Source organism: Phyllostomus discolor, chromosome 7 (assembly GCF_004126475.2).
Source record: "Phyllostomus discolor isolate MPI-MPIP mPhyDis1 chromosome 7, mPhyDis1.pri.v3, whole genome shotgun sequence".
NCBI classification, from domain to species: Eukaryota; Metazoa; Chordata; class Mammalia; order Chiroptera; family Phyllostomidae; genus Phyllostomus; species Phyllostomus discolor.
The window spans coordinates 127,186,293-127,204,720 of record NC_040909.2 but is presented as its reverse complement, the minus strand read 5'-3'; the positions used below and the strand labels follow the sequence as shown (position 1 = coordinate 127,204,720).

At 40.5% G+C, this 18,428-nt stretch overlaps 1 protein-coding gene across 2 annotated transcripts in view; it reads left to right on the top strand.

Moving 5' to 3' along the window:
- HAS2 (hyaluronan synthase 2) overlaps positions 1-6,987 on the top strand; it is a 30,924-nt gene extending 23,937 nt beyond the window's left edge. For both annotated transcript variants that reach the window (XM_036031385.1, XM_028533827.2), the window contains 2 exons: positions 2,524-2,625; positions 3,969-6,987. In XM_036031385.1, coding sequence (XP_035887278.1) covers positions 2,524-2,625; positions 3,969-4,898 — 1,032 coding nt within the window. In that variant the 3' untranslated portion in view covers positions 4,899-6,987. The remainder of the gene's footprint in view (positions 1-2,523; positions 2,626-3,968) is intronic.
- The last annotated feature ends 11,441 nt before the right edge of the window (positions 6,988-18,428 follow it).

Sequence of the window (18,428 nt, the reverse complement as noted above, 5' to 3'; positions counted from 1 at the left end):
CCCAGAGAATTCTCAGCCTCTCTTCATTTTTTTTGGATTCTTGTTTCTTCGTTCTGATCCAGTTGGATATTTCTTTCTTCCTTTTGTTCCAAATTGTTGCTCTGAATCCTGGTTGTTGCTCTGAATCCTGGTTTCCTTCTTGTCACTGTTGGTTCCCTGAATATTTTGCTTTATTTCATTTTGGGTATCTTTTATTTGTTCTTTCATTTTTCGACCCAGCTTAATCAGTTCTGTGAGCATTTCGATTACCAGGGCTTTAAATTCTCCATCAGATAGGTTGGCAATGTCCTCATCACTTAAGTTCTGAGGTTTTGCTGTGTTCTTTCATTTGGGCCATTGTTTCTTTGTTTTGGTGCACCTGATAAATTGTAAGGGGTGGGGCCTTAGGTATTTACCTGGGCCAGCAACCCTCTTTGCTGGCTGCCTGTTGGGGAGGATGCAGAGAGGGAGCAATGCAGCTTGACTGCTTGTCGCTAGTGCACTTTCCAACAGACTCTTGAGTCAGACTGGAAGTTATCTCCCACCGCTGCAACCCCAGCCTTAGCCCATGGTCTGCTCTGAATCTCAGTTTTCCCCTTAAGTCAGCCCCTCCCGTGCAGCTCTGCTGAGCTTGGCAGTCAGCCCCGCCCCTCAGCCACCTGGCTATGGTTTTTCTTAGTTGGCTGCCCTGTGGGGTCCGCTTTACTGGTCTGGTTGATTTTTCCTTGGTTGTTGGTGTTCCATGCAGTTTGATTTTTTGGTACTTCTGGTTGTTAATTGGTTTTAGATTGGTTGTTATCCTCCTTTTGGTTGTGTGAGGAAGCAAAGGGCTTCTGCCTAGGCCGGAACTCTCCTAATTACTGTGTCTTCTTAGTATCAGTCAGGAATAGAGAGGGGGCAGCACTTTGTCTCCTTAGGATTTTCTTTGCTCTGTATTAGAAGCAGCTCCATCCACAGGTACAACCCACCTGTGAGACAAGGGAGACTCACTTCCTCTCTTGAGACACAAGTGACTTAATCTGATTGAGAATGGAAAGAGCAAGAAGTAGCCCAACTCCTCCTCCTTCCTGGGAGTGGGCTATTGCCAAGGGTCATCTGTCACACCTTTACAAGGAGCATGCACTGTATTTGCAGAAGGAGGCTGGCCCCCTAGATAGTCATGCTGTTGATTATCGCAGATAGCTCTGTCTTATACTGGAGAACATCACTATGAAGCCTGCTGCTGCACAGATAAAAGGCCTATTATTTATATCAGTTTAATGGCTATACAGGTGATATTTTGGTTTCTTATTCCCTTATTCTTTATGTTCCAATTGGTTCAGAAATCAGGCTGCAAAAAATGTCCTGTTTATGACCCTGTCTAACTTGGGCCTCCCATAGAAATGTCTGTCAGGGGTCCACAGGCCTATACTAATCTGAATAATCTTAAAGTCAAAGTAATGGTTGTTTCCTTTCAGAACTGCTTTTTTTTCCCCTTTTTTGATCCATATAAGGATTGTTTGTAAGAACAGTTAGCATTTCTAGAATGGCTTAAGATAATTAACTCTGCTTTTATATACAAAGGGCTAGGTAACTGCTCAATAATACTCTAGGATATAAAGGTGGTCTGAACATCTTGCTAGTTCCCTTTTTTGGTGCAATGTCTAGGATATAAAGGTGGTCTGAACATCTTGCTAGTTCCCTTTTTTGGTGCAATGTCTAGGATATAAAGGTGGTCTGAACATCTTGCTAGTTCCCTTTTTTGGTGCAATGTCATCTGCTCAGCCAAGGTTGTGCACGTGTTGCTTTAGCATGCACCCCAGCTGTGGGAGGGTTTTCTGTCTTTTATCCGTCGTATTAAAATGGGGGGAAGGGGATAACTGTTAAGTGTGCCTCCCTTTTAATACTGTCATAGGGGTGTTCCTAGCATCATTCCCACCTGAGGGACAAGTTGCCTACAAGCCTTATTTAAGGCAATTGAAAAAGGAAAACATCTAGAGTAACCAACCCAAGATATTTTGCAAGTCCTGGAAAACTGGGATGTTACTTGGGTTATGAGATTTTTATATTACCAAAATTGGGACCATCCTTGGCAGATTGGGACAAGCTGGACACCCTCCCTGTAAGACACCTAGCATGTCACTTCTGCTGTTTTATCAGCAGTGTCATTAATTTAAGTATTGAACTTGGTGGAAAACAAGCTCTTTGTATCGGCCATGGTAAAACAAACTCTCATTCCTGTGGTGTTTAATCGCTTGCTGAGGCCTTGTGACAAGAAGGCCGAAGACATAATATACGGGGTCTGGCAGAAGTAACGCCTGTGTGAGTGTGGTTGGGAGGGTAATAATATGGGTGTACTAATTTCTAGTTTTCATTTGGGCATTTTACCGAAAATGCCATATGGTGTGTTTGGGTGTGATATTGTTATGTTATAAAATTACATGCTTACGATTTTGTAATAAGTCAGGGGCATTATTTGTGCCAGGCCCTGCGTATGTTTGATTTTGGCTGTATGGATCACACCGATTTTCCCTTTTCTTTAATCAGTCATTTTCTTCTTTGCAGGTGTGTGATTCAGACACCATGCTTGACCCAGCCTCTTCTGTGGAGATGGTGAAAGTTTTAGAAGAAGACCCCATGGTTGGGGGTGTCGGGGGAGATGTCCAGGTGCGTATGTCTTTACTTTTGCCCGAGTCACTTTAGTAGCGCCATTTACTACACACCGAACTCTGTGCCAGGTATTACACATTAGAATGTGCTTTGGAGCCAGCTTACCGCCTCTTTTTTTCTAATTGCAAAGAAATTAGAATTTCTTTGATTAATCCTGGGGTATAATCCATGTCTGTAGTAGCTGATAAGTTATGTTCTTGAGCGATAACTTAATGGTCTGGTGAAATCTGTGGTTGGAATTCGCTTAGTTGCAAATAAACTGAAGTATAGCAGGAGGTAGATTTTCTTCCACGTACCTATGTCTTTAAAAGCTGACCAATATGTGGTTAATCAAATCCGAACTGGAAAACAAAGAAAGAAAAGAAACAGCAACTCACATTTATATTTGTGAGAAAGGCAAAGGAGCAATTAATAAATGGGTTTTCCGGTTATTATTTTTTTACTAATTGTTATTTAATTAGTAAAATTCATTGCTATTAATGGAGAAACAATTTGTGAAACAAATATTGGAATAGGAAAATAATCATGCAAAAATTGTGAAAATTAAAATGAATTCTTTGCAAATGTGAGATTAGATTTTAGCAAAATGTGAAAAGCACATGAAATTTTTACTTTCAAGTTTAGGTATTGTGTTGCTGTGTGACTATTTTGTATTTTCATGGCGATAGTGAAGACAAAGTAAATGCACTACTGTGGCCAAAAAATAACCTGGGGGGTAAAAAGGAAGCATGCAAAATGCAGATGAACACAGAACAAAATTGAGGCAGAGGGGAGAATTTAGAAATAGTGCCAAGAAAAAGCTTGATAATTTTGAATAGCCTTTACACAGAGCATTGTTTCAGGATTCAAGATTTGGAGGGAGGCCAAAGCTAACCCTTTTATCACTGGCATTGCGAAATAGTAGGAAAGAGAAGGGAAATTTATAGCCAAGGATTGGATGGGTTGGAAATTAACCAGGACAGGAGGCAATAGGACTTAAAAACCTTTAAATCCTAGATGGCAGGAAAGAGTGTCTGGAAGAAGAATTTAGGGACTGAGAACTAAAGCCTAAAAAAAAGAATCTTAATAGTATAACAAGAACAAAAAGCAGAGCCTAAAGAGGACCGAGGGTGATGAAGTAGAAGAAACTATCATCAAAAGGATCCTACACATGCACACAACTTCTCCAATTAATTAGTAATACAGAATCAGAGTGAAAACATAGTCGTGTCAAAAAAAGGGAAGGAAGCCCAAATAGGAAAACGAAATAACAAACCTTGCTCTAGCTACTTACCTCAAGATGGTAGGATTTTGTTGGTATCTTTAACCAAGGCTTACCTTTTATTGTTTCCTTTTTGCAGATTTTAAACAAGTACGATTCCTGGATCTCCTTCCTCAGCAGTGTGAGATACTGGATGGCTTTTAACATAGAAAGGGCCTGCCAGTCTTACTTTGGGTGTGTCCAGTGCATTAGCGGACCTCTGGGAATGTACAGGAACTCCTTGCTGCACGAGTTTGTGGAAGACTGGTACAATCAGGAATTCATGGGCAGCCAGTGCAGTTTCGGCGATGACCGGCATCTTACGAACCGAGTGCTGAGTCTAGGCTATTTAACAAAATACACGGCTCGATCCAAGTGCCTTACGGAAACACCTGTGGAGTATCTCAGGTGGTTAAACCAGCAGACCCGCTGGAGCAAGTCGTACTTCCGAGAGTGGCTGTACAATGCCATGTGGTTTCATAAACATCACTTGTGGATGACCTACGAAGCGGTTATCACTGGATTCTTCCCTTTCTTTCTTATTGCCACAGTGATCCAGCTCTTCTACCGCGGCAAAATTTGGAACATCCTCCTCTTCTTGTTAACTGTCCAGTTAGTGGGTCTCATCAAATCATCCTTTGCCAGCTGCCTTAGAGGAAATATCGTCATGGTGTTCATGTCCCTCTACTCAGTGTTGTACATGTCAAGTTTACTTCCCGCCAAGATGTTTGCAATTGCTACGATAAACAAGGCTGGGTGGGGCACATCTGGAAGGAAAACGATTGTCGTTAATTTCATAGGACTCATTCCAGTCTCGGTTTGGTTTACAATCCTCCTGGGTGGTGTGATTTTCACCATTTATAAGGAATCTAAAAAGCCATTCTCAGAATCCAAACAGACAGTCCTAATTGTTGGAACGTTGCTCTATGTATGCTATTGGGTTATGCTGTTGACTCTGTACGTGGTTCTCATCAGTAAGTGTGGCAGGCGGAAGAAGGGACAACAGTACGACATGGTGCTTGATGTATAATCTCACGTTGGTGGACGTTTGCAACCACACGTGCAGACACAAAACCTTAGTTCCTCTAGGGACTCTCGAGTGTTGTGGCACGAGATAATGCATGCCACCACAGGAGACGTATCACTGCTGCTGGGACTTGAACAAAGACATTTCTATGGGTTTGTTTGTTTTTTTTTTTATTCTGCCAAAGTAAAATGATACATCAACAAGAAACTCAGATTTAACCTGTTATTTCTATGAAAATGGGAAGACTTCTTTGTTTATGCACTTTTTCCTTTACTGTACATCCACCTAACAGTGTTTGCCCTATATACCTCACTAGCCATGCTTTATGTGGGTTATTGTGGAAGAAAAGGATTTTGGAAACTCAAGGAAAAGTTCTTACAACATATACAACCTAACTTATGGACTGTGCTGATAGTGAATTTTTTTTCTTTTTTAGAAAGACTACCCATTTTCTGTTTCAGACTACCAAATGAGATGCCAAAGGAAATTTTAAAGGCCGTTGGCTGTGCTGTAATTTTATATAATTGTACTGTGTTTTAAAATTTTGTATGCCAATTTTTTAAAACAAATTTTGCATATTCTATATTTTACTTCTCTGCCAAAATACACCTGTTCTTCCTTTTAAAAAAATTAAATAAAATAGGTTCTGAAAAAAATTCAAACTTATAAAACCTACCCAAAATGTGAAGCTTTGGTTGACTGATGTTGTTCATGATAGACAGAATAAATGTTTCTTTCTCTTCTCCACCTTATCAAATTGAACAGTTTATTTCTGTGAAAAGTATTTAAACATCCAATATATTAACTTTCCTTTGTTGCTTTTTGAAAGGCCAATATACCTGTCACACTTTGGGAGTAAAAATACGTAATTATGTGTACAAAAAAAGTAAATCATTGAAAGTCAAGGCCAAAGGGGTAGAAAAGTGCAATTTTTTCATAAGATTAAGAAAAGGGAATGCTAGTCCTCCAGAAAACACTGGGCACCCAGCACTGGACGTAACACGTGGTCAAAGATGAATAACCGTTGGAGATTCTGGCAGTGTTTTCTCAGGCTGAGGAAAATGGGAGGTGGAAAGAATTATCTGTATAATTTGGGTAAATGCAACACAGTTCCTCACATCCCGTTCTGTGGCCTGAATTCACCTGGTCCTATCGATACATTGATCATATTTAAACTGCCTTCCCAGCTTGCTTGCCAGTTCACTTTCCGTGTTAGTATGGAGTTCCTATGACCAAGTTGGACCAATTACAATGAAGGGAAAGCACACCGATTCAAACCGTGTGCTCTTTTACTTTTCTAGTGAGGATTTTTTTCCTGAATTCTACAGATAATTTCTTCATCTTTTCTGTCGGCCGACACAAATATGTTTACATAGGAGAAATGCTATCAAGGTTTCATAAGTGTATCAAGAATTGGCGCGTAAGAAAAATGAATGAATCAGGTACCCGTAGTCGAGCTAGTTTTGCTTCTCCAGATCCTCGGTTACCCAGTCTGACTTGACATGACCCATCTTGCCTTGTAGCTGGTGCTGTGTAGACAGACGTGTTAAAAACAAGTGAACACACAAATAGTTGCGTAGAAGATATGGTGAGGAAGCAAAGCCATGTGGAAAAGTCTTCCTTCATGTGCTTCCTGCCTTTCTGCTGCTTCATGCAGACACCTCTGGTCCATCCTAAGAAAAAGCACATTCTACCTTCAGAACACAACAAGGTACATAACATTCTGCCACTCCGACTCTCACTGACCTGGACAGCTTGTGGGAAACCAACACCATGCCAATAAATGAGACTAAAACTTGAGTTTGCCTTTTTAACTATTTATGTTCTAAGTTAAACTTTGATAACATTCAAATGTCAAATTCTCTCACTCTTATAAAAGATTGAATTAATTGCCTGTATTTATTTTAGCAATTATTCAATGTATTTCCAGTATAGGATGTATAGTATAATTAATTTTTTGTAAATAAAATATTTTTGATAAGATTATTGCGTGGTTTTCTAAGGGAAGGGGGCATTTCAAACAATGTTACCTGATTGTAATGATACGGTTTTAAGAATGGGTTTTAGAATAAACAAACGTGGTCAAAGATAACAGAAGTCATTTCATTTTACTATTTGTAAAGTAGAAGTCTCCGCAAATTGGTATGGTTTGGAGATCTAGGAAATCGAGAGACTGGCATACCCCTTGTCTCAACTCTAAAGCAGCTCAAATTTAGACAACTATTTCATTACAGTAATTTATCACAGTGGGAAGAGAGATTTTCAGAAAAATTGTAGAGCATTGTAAATACAATCTTATGAGAGCAATAATTGAATGGCATTTATAAACTGGAGTATTCCCCATTAAACAATGTGCTCAGAATGTGGTATGAGGATATTAGAGAAATGACACAATAAATTATATAACCAATTTGTACAATAAAATTTCAATTTTGTGAAGACAAGTATAAAACATGGTTATCTATTGGGAATATGGCCACTGATATTTTGTATACACTATAGTATTTTCCAACTTCCCTGATCATGTATTGCCTTTATAATCAGTGAAAAGACAATAAATACTGCTTTTTTAACAACAAAAAGTGAGTTGGGGCATTTTACCACTTATGCCTCAAATTTATCTTATTTCCCAATTTTTATTCCTAAGACTTCTTCATTAACCTTGGTACAGTGACATTATTAAAACCACAGGCACTGAGTAGCCTTGCCATCAGCAATAGTGATGGGTCTAGTCCCATCAGTTCACTGATGAAGTCAGTGCTGTCTGAGAGGCAAACTTAAGGAGCCACGCAGTGTCCATTGCAGGCTCTCCCGGCCATGCTGACACAGGACTAGTGGCCTATGGTAGCACAAGAGCATCCACAGGCAACTTGTAAACGAGCCTGTGGCTGTGTTCCAATACAGTTTATGAACACTGACATTTGAGTTCATAGAATTTTTACATGTTATACAATATTCTTTTGATATTTTTCAATCATTTGAATGATTTAAAACAGTTCGTCAGCATTACCAAAACGGGCAAAGGGTCAGATCCGGCCTGCAGGCCATCGTTCAATGACCCCTGCTCTTTAGGCATCCGTTGACTTAGACCGCTGTGCACTGACAACCTAATATTTGGGCACATACCCCGCCTCAGGTGCTGCCAGAAGCAAACTTTATAGGCCATTTATTTCTCATCAGTCTCGAGGGGTTACATGATTATTATCACCATTCTATATAGGTAGGGAATCTGAGGCTTAGAGGTTTGGTACCTTCGGGCCATAAAGCTGGTGAATTCTGGTGGTAGAATTTAAGTCTAGGCATTGCAGTGTCCAGCTTCCCCTTTGGTGCTGCTCAGGATGCTGTCCACTGTCCAGCAGCACCAGTGTCACCTGGGAACCCATTAGAGACACACATTCATGACCCCAGACCCACTGAATTAAAATCTCAGGCTGGGACCAGAAATTAGTGTTTCATAAGATCCCCAGGTGACTTTCACTCCAAGTTTGAGAAACAACCCTCTAGTCTAGCATCTTATATTGTCCCCCTCAGACCAAGTGTAATTTTTAGGGTAGATTTAGAACATTTCAAATATTTGTATTTTCCTATTGAACTCTCTACTTCTAGCATCATATATGAATGTGGGTAGATATTTAGGTTTAGTTTACTGAATATGAACAAGAAATCAAGAGATTTGTGTTTTCTCTCTACTCCGAGAGCTTATAACTAAGTAAGAGGGATAAGACAATTACACAAACATTTGATGCAAAATGGAATAATGGAGCATATAAAGCGACATGAAGATATAAAAAGAAGGAATAAATGCACAATTAGCTCTGTAAAGGTAGGCTTCAAGATAGTGAGGGGTTGGGGTGATTCTTCAAGGATGGATTGGAACTTAACAAAGAGGTGTGATTTTGATGCGTAATCCTTTAAGCAGAGCTAAGAAATTTAATTAACGTGTGGGCTGTATTTAACCAACAGTTCGGACTTAGCTATAGAATGTACACTTGAAGGTGGATCGTAGACCATAATCCAACTGGGATAAATGCTAGAATGAAGTGTTTAAATTTGACAGGTCATAGTGCATGCAGATATTTTTTGAATATGGCACTAACATGATTGTAAAGCCAAATACTGTATGGTGGTTTGGATTTGAACAGCTCACATAAACTGAGAAATATGATTCGGTTCGAATGTTACAATAAACTGGTGTTGCGTTCTCCTGACACTGACCACTTTCATCCCAGTCCCTCCAAGTCTGCCTCCTGTCCCACGTCCGCAGCTACTGAAGGGCATCAGACAGGCCCTTCAGCTTCTTTTACTTGCCCTGTAACCACTAGTCACTACAGCCATCCGATTCTTCCTTTGCACTGTCATTCAAATTCATCTCTCACCCCCATTAAGATGTTCTGTATCTCTTACCTGAATTATGAAATTGTGCTTGGAAGAAAGAACTGTGAATACAATAAGTGTTTGTGCTATGTCATTGCTTCAGGATGTTGGAAGATTGGCCATGATATAAAAGGCTTCTATTCTTAGGCATGTTTAAGAAACATTGAGTAAATCAGGTTGGTACCTGCAGAAATTCTCAGCAACATTCTGATGGGCTTTCTGAACCGGCAAGAGGCACATCACGTTCAGAAATCCATACATCTAGATGATTGTGGTACCTTATCCACAGAGATGTGGGTTAACAGATGGATTAACATTTTTATCCTGCAGTACATAGTTTAGGTAACGCTGGTATATAATTCCTGACACCACAAATTCAATTTGTTTTCACTCAAGGTCTAAAAACAACACTCACAGCTTAGCCTCCTTATTACTTGAGTAACCAGCTCCAGGTGCTGAGACCACAGGGCTAGAGGGAGGAGCCTTCATTTGGCTCAGCCTCTGAGCTACAGGGAAACAGGTTCTCCTCAAAAGAGTTCAGTTCCCTCATGCGCTGTCAGAAAAGCACACTGGAGCTTAGGAGAACCCAAGTGACTTGTTTTAGCTCTGCTCTTCAGGGCCACAAGGAGTTTAGTCCTGATAGGCTGAGAAAATGGACAGTGTGTGCACGAGCCTAATCTTTGAAACAACTTTGGCAATGTTTCAAGTGCACTCACTGAAGGGAAGCTCCATTGCTTTATAAACCAAGAAGAGGGTTGTGTTTTGTTGTCTGTCTTTGGACGAGTGCACTGTGGAGTCACACAATCAAATGCAATCAGTTTTTAATTGGGTCAGGATTGAATCACAGTATATATGTTCACTCTCAGGAAGAACAGAGGCCTGAATACATCATCCTACCTTTCCAGATAACATATGATGTGTTTCTTTAATTAAAAGAAAATAGATGGAAGTTGTAAGGGAATAAGGTGAAGGTTTTAAGAAGAAGGATCTTCTGGAAGAAGGATCTTGAGAATCAAAGTTGAATGACCATTGTTCATGAAGCTATTAATAGAGTCATGGCAAAAGGGAAACAGACTTCCTTTGCTTCCAATTCAGATGCCTCAAACCTTTGCTGGAACGTGGCAAGTTAGAAAGAAAGAGGGAGAGTGGAGACAGTCCAGGTTCTTTATCTCAAAGGAATAAATTACAATCCAGTTGAGTTTAGCACCTTGTTCAAGGCCTCACAGCTGGCTCCATACCCTGGGATCTCTCTTACCCAGATGTTTTGGGCTTGCTTTGTATTCATCTCCTAGCCTAGTGATGGAGAATCAAGTATTGCACTTTATTATTCAACACAAAATAGTGTAGCCAACTATACAATTTAGCATTTACTGTATGCCTTGTATATACATTATTTTTCAACAGCTGCACATTTGTTAGGTGTTGCTAGGTACAATCTTAAAAGTTTGCTGATTCATAGTTTGCCAAACAAAAAACCTTACAAAACTCATCAAAACTTGTAGTCTGGTCAGAAAAGTTTTTGGAAGACAAGAAGAAATATTTTACTGTCTTAATCATGCATTACACAGACAAAAATCTTTACTTACAACATAAAATTAAGCACATCTGAAAAAAAAATAAAACAGGGAAAACTAGTTCAAACACAACAGATTTCTATATACTTATTCAACTATTTTGGTACCCTATCTGTAATGTGGAAACCTCAAATATTCAATTTCTGGGCAACTACTTTACTCTTAAACCTGACATATTGAGACTATGCTGAAATCCATTTCTCTTCAAAAAAGGTGTAAATTATTATCTCTCAGGGTTATAGGTCTTTGATATTTAGATTTTAAATGAAAAGCCACCATGGGTAGTCTACCACAGTACCTGCAGATTACAGCACCACTAAGAAAATATCATATCAAAAATAGAGTTTCTAAAGTTCTTGCCCTAAAACAAATTGTTGCCACGTTTGCCCACATTGGACGTTCATGAGGCCAGAACAAGTTAGGATCTCTGACTCATTGTGAATTGGGGTTTGGCTGCACAGTGACTTGTATTCGGACACTGGCTCTGCATGAACTTGAGAAAATTACTCCTTTTTGAGCCTTATTTTCATCTGAATAATAGTAAGAATGACAGTCACCTCTCAGAGTTTCTCTGTAATCAGGGTGGCATATGAGACTTCCTAGGACATGCCACATAAGAGAAGTTTAGTAAAATGTTCTCTTCTTTGTCTCTTCTTTCTAAACAACAAACTTCATTAGTTTGGCATTCATTAGTGTTCCTTTCTCTTTTTGTTCTTTTGTTCCTTGCTTCCTAAGTTTTATTTTTACTCAGCAAACCACTGGACCAAGGGCAGGGACATACTCAAACGCCAAGGACTTTTATTTCTTAAAAAATGCATGTTTAGACCAGAAGGGAGGTGGGAGGGAGTAATGGGGAAAAGAGGGGAAGGGGCAAGCCAAGGAACACGAATAGAGGACTCATGGGCATGGACGAGGGTGGGGGTTGACTGTGGGAGTAGGGGTGGACAGGGCAGGGGAGAGCAATGGGGGAAAAGGCGGGACAACTGTAACTGAACAACAATAAAAAAAATTGAAAAAACAATGCATGTTTATCTACCCATTTGTTGGTTTCTTTATGACCTTGAGATTTTCTCTAGGAATAGGTGGCTGTCTTCTCCTTTAGACATGAAGCAGGTGAACTGTCATAATCGTCTAGCATGTTCTGACTTTCGGTTGAACACAACTTACTACAGACAATTTTGTGGCAGATGAAACAAGTGTGTCGGAATGTCTAAAATGAGGTGGATGGGCCAATTGGAAGGACATGGCCTTGTCATCCAGGACTCCAGACGGATCTGAGTCCTGGCTCCTCTGTGTCTTGATTGACTCCTGGTAGACACCTCAGTCTCTTCATTTGTAAAAGTGTAAGACCTTGTGTGCCACAAACCTCACTGGGCTGTTGCCAGCATCAGTAAAACTAATAGAAAGGAAAGGCCATTGGAAATTTAGGAAAACTCTTTAGATCTGTGTTCCTGTTATTAGTTATGAGCGTTACAGGAAGATAGCCACATCTTTACCCTGGCTGAAGTCAGCTTCATTACCTGAATCCTAATGAACATTTCCCTTCATCCTTATTGCTACCAGCCTAGCCACACTGCTATCATCTTGTGGCTATTGTAGAAACATCTATCTTTCTTCTGCTCTTGGTCTCCTGTGTTTTTCTATGGAACAGTCAGTGTGAGATCGTACCACGTGTCTGCTTAGAAGCCTTCAAAAATCTCCTCTCGGAATACCATGTTCCACAAGGCCCTACATCATCTGTTTCTGCCTGTTTCCAGGACTTCTTGTGGAACTTCTTTCTTTATTACACTATCTGCTGGCATTCTTTCTGTTTCTGAGCCAAGAAAAGGCTGTTCTCACTTCAGGATCATTAGCTGTTGCTCTTTATTTTGCCCAAAGTACTTTTCTTCAAGAAACTAGCATGAATGTTTTCTTCTTGTTATTTGGGTCACCCCTTCTGCAAGGCGTTTCTGGCCATGCTGTCTAAAGTGACACCCCTATCTCCCAGCACTTTCTATCACATTATCCTGCAATATTTCTCAGAGCTTTATCATTATTGGACATCATGATATCTGTTTCCTTATTTCATTGACTGGTTTCTCTCAGCACCTAGAGTATAAATAAAAGCCAGAGAACAGAGGCAAAGCAAGCTTTTGCCACAGCCGGGGCCTGAATTCAGGTGTCCTGACAATACAAATCCAAGAATCCTTTCTACCAAGTAGTCAGGTGTAACCCAGAAATGGAACAAACCAAACTTGGGTAGGAAAATCCTAGGTGGAGTAAAATGGCTTAACTAACTCCCGTCTCCCTTACTTCAGAAAGGACTCAAGCGATTCCTTTCCCAAATAAGATAAATCCTTTTTTTCTGAAGAACATTGGATATTAGAGTCAACAACAGCATGACCAGAGTGACTGCCACTGTCACCCACAAAACATTATTTTTGGGTCACCATTATTTTTTAAACTTTTTATTTTAAGCTAATTGTACATTTATGTACTATAGCAAGAAATAATACAAAGCGATCCTGTACCCTTTACTCTGTTTGCCTCATTCCCTGAATGGTAACAACTTGCAAAAATATAGTATGATATCACAATCAGGAAATTGACACTAATACAATCCACCAATTTTGTTCAGATCTTCCCAGTTTTGCTTGTACCTGTGTGTTTGCTGCATGCATACACACGGGTGTGTTTCTGTATGCATTTAGTTCTATGGAATTCATGTGTCCACCACTTCAGTCAAGATACAGAACAATTCCATCACCACAAGAATCTCTGTGTTGACTTTTGATAACCACACTCATATACCTTCTCCATATACCACTTCCTTAAACCCTGGCAACCACTCTGGCTGTGTGTAGGGAGTAGATTGCAGAATGGTGAGTACAGGCATACCTTATTTTTATTGTACTTCACAGACCTTGCATTAAAAAAAGAGATTTTATTTATTTATTTTTAGAGAAAGAGGTAGGAAGGGAGAAAGAGAGGGAGAGAAATGCCAGTGTGCAAGAGAAACATTGTTCAGTTGCCCCTTGCCCACGCCCCAACCAGGGACCAGGCTGCAACCTAGGCATATGCCCTGACTGAAAATCAAACCAGCAATCTTTCACCCTGCAGGGTGATGCTCAACCAACTGAGCCACACTGACCAGGATAAAGATCTTGCTTTTTCTCTTCTCTTCTCCCCTCCTCTCCCCTCCTCTCCCCTCCTCTCCACTCCCCTCCCCTTCCCTTTCTCCTTTTCTTTCTCCTTTCCTTTACTCTTTTCTTCTTCCCTTTTCTTTCCTTTTCCCCTTCCTTCCTTCCTTCCTTCCTTCCTTCCTTCCTTCCTTCCTTCCTTCCTTCCTTCCTTCCCAAATTGAAGGTAAGGCCCTCCACCACCAAAGACTAAAACTGGCTAAAGGCTCTGATGATGCCTTGCATTTTTTTTAACAATAAAGTATTTTTTAATGAAGGTACTGTGGTTTTAGACATAATCCTATTGCACACTTAATAGACTACAGTCTAGTGTAAGCATAACATTTATATGCATTAGAGAACCAAAAGATTTGTGTGGCTCACTTTCTTGTGCTATTTACTTTATTGTGGTGGTCAATATCTCCAAGGTGTGCCTGTATAGAAGCAGGACTACAAGTTAGGAGGCTGTTGTCACAATTTAACTGATGAGTGATGATGGTCAGACTAGGATGTTTGTATCAGAGTAAGGCAAGCTAGATTTTGCATAAACTTTGAAAGTGGAATCAATAGCATTTCCTGGCATGTTGGATAAACACTGTGGGAGAAAGGGACGAGTCAAGGACACACCCAAGGTTTTGTTATAAGAATGGAGTTGCTATCAGTGGAGATGGGGAAGACTGGGGGCAGACCCAACTCCGGAGAGAAGATCAGACATGTAGATTTGGGGAGTTCTATTAAGCAATCAGGTGGAGAAATTTACTGGGCAGCTTGGGTTTAGGAAACAAGTCAAATTTGGGAACATAATAAATTTGGGAGTTACCAGCATACAGACAATTTAAAAACATGGGACTGGCTAAGATTCAGCGGTGAAATGAAAGCAGGGAGTGTGGATAGAGAACAGAGGATTAAGGGCTGGGTCTCAGAACACTCCAACGTTGACTGGTCAGAGAAAAAGGAGCAGCCAGTAAAGAAGGCTGAGCTCTTGCTTCCCTTCCTGACTTAATGGTACATTCAGTTCTCTGCTTGGTTATCTTTTTATTTACACACTTTCCACTTCCTTCATGTGTCCCTGTCTTGCATCCTGCAGAAGATTAACACTTAATTTAAGGAAAAGCATTATGTTCTCTCTCTCTTTTTTTTATCCCCCAGGGTATGTGTATCAGTTTGGGTCTAATCAAGATAGAGAAGCCACACAGTAACTAACACAGGGAAAGTTTAATGTAAATAATTATTAACTATAATTGGGACTAGAATAATGAAAGATAGGCTAGTAAGGACTAAACAAAAACTGTAAAAAATATAAAAATGGCAAAGAACATCCACTCTTCTTAAAGCTGAGATAGAGATCCTCCCAAAAGCTCACATCCTTCATTACCCACCAGGCTGAGACCCTGATCTTATTAAAGAGGAGGACAAGGCTGTGTCTCATTAAATGGTTGAGAAGTCACAATGATGTTACACTTCAGAACTTGTTGGAAATCCCCAATCTGGCACTTGCCAGAAATCTGTCCCTTAGGATATTCTGGAAAGCTGTTCATAAGGAAGTGTCTTGCCAAGGGCACTTCACTAGCAGTCCAGGGAAAGCTGCTGGATGGTTGGCATTACTGCCTGTCACGTTATCATAGGAGCTGGGGACTGGAGAAGCTGTTTGAGTCTATGGTGAAGGGGCCTGGTGCTGGAGGCACAGCATACACTGTAGCAACCAATGCTGAATAAGGTGCCTGTGTTGTGGAGGTTGGGCACTGGAGAGAAAGCTCAGTGAAGACATCAAAACCTGGAGAAGTCCTGGGTAGGAGCCTACCAAGAGGAGCATGCCAAAAGCAGAAAACAAACCTTTATCCTCTTGAAATGGCTCTACTGAGCCTCAGCACCCTCTACCCACAAAACTTAAATGTCACCCAAATGGCAAGGGAAAAATATTTCCAGGTCCTAGCTCTGTGTTCATGAAGCAGGAAAATGTGGGAATTTGGAGCTAATAGTACAGTATCTAGTACAGTATTGTATTCAGGTCCAGTTCTGAGCACACCAATATTTAGTGTTGATACTGTTTAAAATTGACATTAAAAATAGGAAAAGAGAGGAAGGGGGAAAGTAGAAGAGAAGAGAAGGGAAGGAACAGCATTGATGGGAAGAAATGGAGGGAGGGTAAGAAAAGGAAGATCCTGGACTTTCAGCCAAGATGGAGGCATAGGTAGATATACTTTCCTCCTCCCATAACCAAAAGGAAGACAATGACAAATTTAAAAACAAAAACAACCAGAACTAAGAAAATTAAACTGTATGGAAGTCCAAAAACCGAAGAGCTAAAGAAGAAATATTAATCCAGACCAGTAGGAGGGGTGGAAATGGGCAGATAGGGTGGAGAGGATGCATAGTGAGGTGGTGGCTGGAGGACCAGGATGGGCAAGGTAGCAGCTAGCCCAGGTGATCCCACATTTGCGTGTGGATAAACCAGGAGGAACAAATGGGGAGTGAGACAGACCACACAACCCAGGGTTCCAGTGCAGGGAAATGAAACCTCAAAACCTCAGGCTATAAAAACCAGTGGGGGTTGGAGTGGTGGGAGAAACTCCCAGCCGCACAGGAGAGTTCTTGGAGAGACCCACAGGGTCCTAGAATGTACACAAGCCCACCCTCCCGGGAATCAGCACCAGAAGGGCCCAATTTGCATGTGGGTAGTAGCAGGGGAAGTGACTGAAATCTGGCCGAGGGCTGAGCAAGTGGCATTGTTCCCTCCTGGACCCCTTCCTCACATACTGCACCAGAACGCAGCAATGCAAGTTGCCCCATTCTGGCAACTACCTAAGGCTCCACCTCTTAAAATGTAACAGGTATGCTAAGACAAAAAAATATGGCCCTAATGAAAGAACAGATCAAAGCTCCAAAAATAGATGCCATGATGAGATAACCAAACTATCAGATGCAGAGTTCAAAACAATGGTAATCAAGATGCTCACAGAAATGGTTGAGTATGATCACAAAATAGAGGAAAAAAACGGAAGCTATGCAAAGAGAAATAAAGAAAAAACCACAGGAAACCAGTAGTGAAAGGAAGGAAACTGGGACTCAAATCAATGATCTGGACCAGAAGGAAGAAATAAACATTCAACTAGAACAGAATGAAAAAACAAGAATTCAAAAAAGGAAGAGAGACTTAGGAACCTCTGGGACAACTTTAAATGTTCTATATCCAAATCATAAGGGTGCCAGAAGGAGAAGAGGAAGAGCAAGAAAGTGAAAACTTATTTGAAAACATAATGAAGCAGAACTTACTCAGTTTGACAAAGGAAATAGACTTCCAGGAAGTCCAGGAAGCTCAGAGTTCCAAAGAAGTTGGACCCGAGGAAGCACATTTCAAGGTACATCATAATTACATTACCCAAGATTAAGGATAAGGAGAGAATCTTAAAAGCAGCAAGAGAAAAGGAGACAGTTACCTACAAAGGAATTCCCATAAGACTACCAGCTAATTTCTCAAAAAATACTTGCAGGCAAGAGGGGCTGAAAAGAAGTATTCAAAGTCATGGAAGGCAAGGACCTACATCCAAGATTTCTCTATGCAGCAAAGTTATCATTTAGAATGGAAGGGCAGATCAAGTGCTTCCCAGGTAAGGTCAAGTTGAAGGAGTGAATCATCACCAAGCCCTTATTTTATGAAATGTCAAAGGCATTTATCTAAGAAAAAGAAGAAGATAAAAGACATCAACAGTAAAATGACAATAAACTCACAACTATCAACAACTGAACCTGAAAAAACAAAAACAAAAACAAACCAAGCAAACAACTAGAACAGGAGCAGAATCACAGAAATGGAGATCACATGGAGGGTCATCAGTGGGGAGGGGAAGGGTAGACAATGGGGGAAAAGGTACAGGGAAAAAGAAGCATCGATGGTAGGTACAAAATAGGGAATGTTAAGAATAGCACAGGAAATGTAGAAGCCAAAGAACTTGTATGAATGACCCACGGACATGAACTAAGTGGAGGAGGGATGCTGGTAGGAGGGGGGGAAGAGGGTGGAGGGGAACAAGGGGCAGAAATAAAATGGGACAACTAGAATAACATAATCACCAAAATATACTTTAAAAAAGAAGCAACCAGTGCATGCAAAACAGAAAAAGAAAAGGAAGATCCTTGGTCTTGAAGCCATAGCTTGCTTACTACTAATAATGAAGAGGATTTCATGATCAAATCATGAATATTCTTCTTTCCTCTTCCTCTATTTTTTGTTTTCAAAACTTTTAATTTGCATGTGAAATAATTGTGCATTCCAATAATTAAAATCATTCTAACAACAAAAAAAGGCACTCTGACTAGACTGTACTTTACAGCCTGTAGGACACATGGACCAGCTTGGTTTTTACTCCAGATTTCGCTGTGCTCCCACCCAGCCTTTTCCTTCATGGACCTGCGAGCGCTGTTCCTTC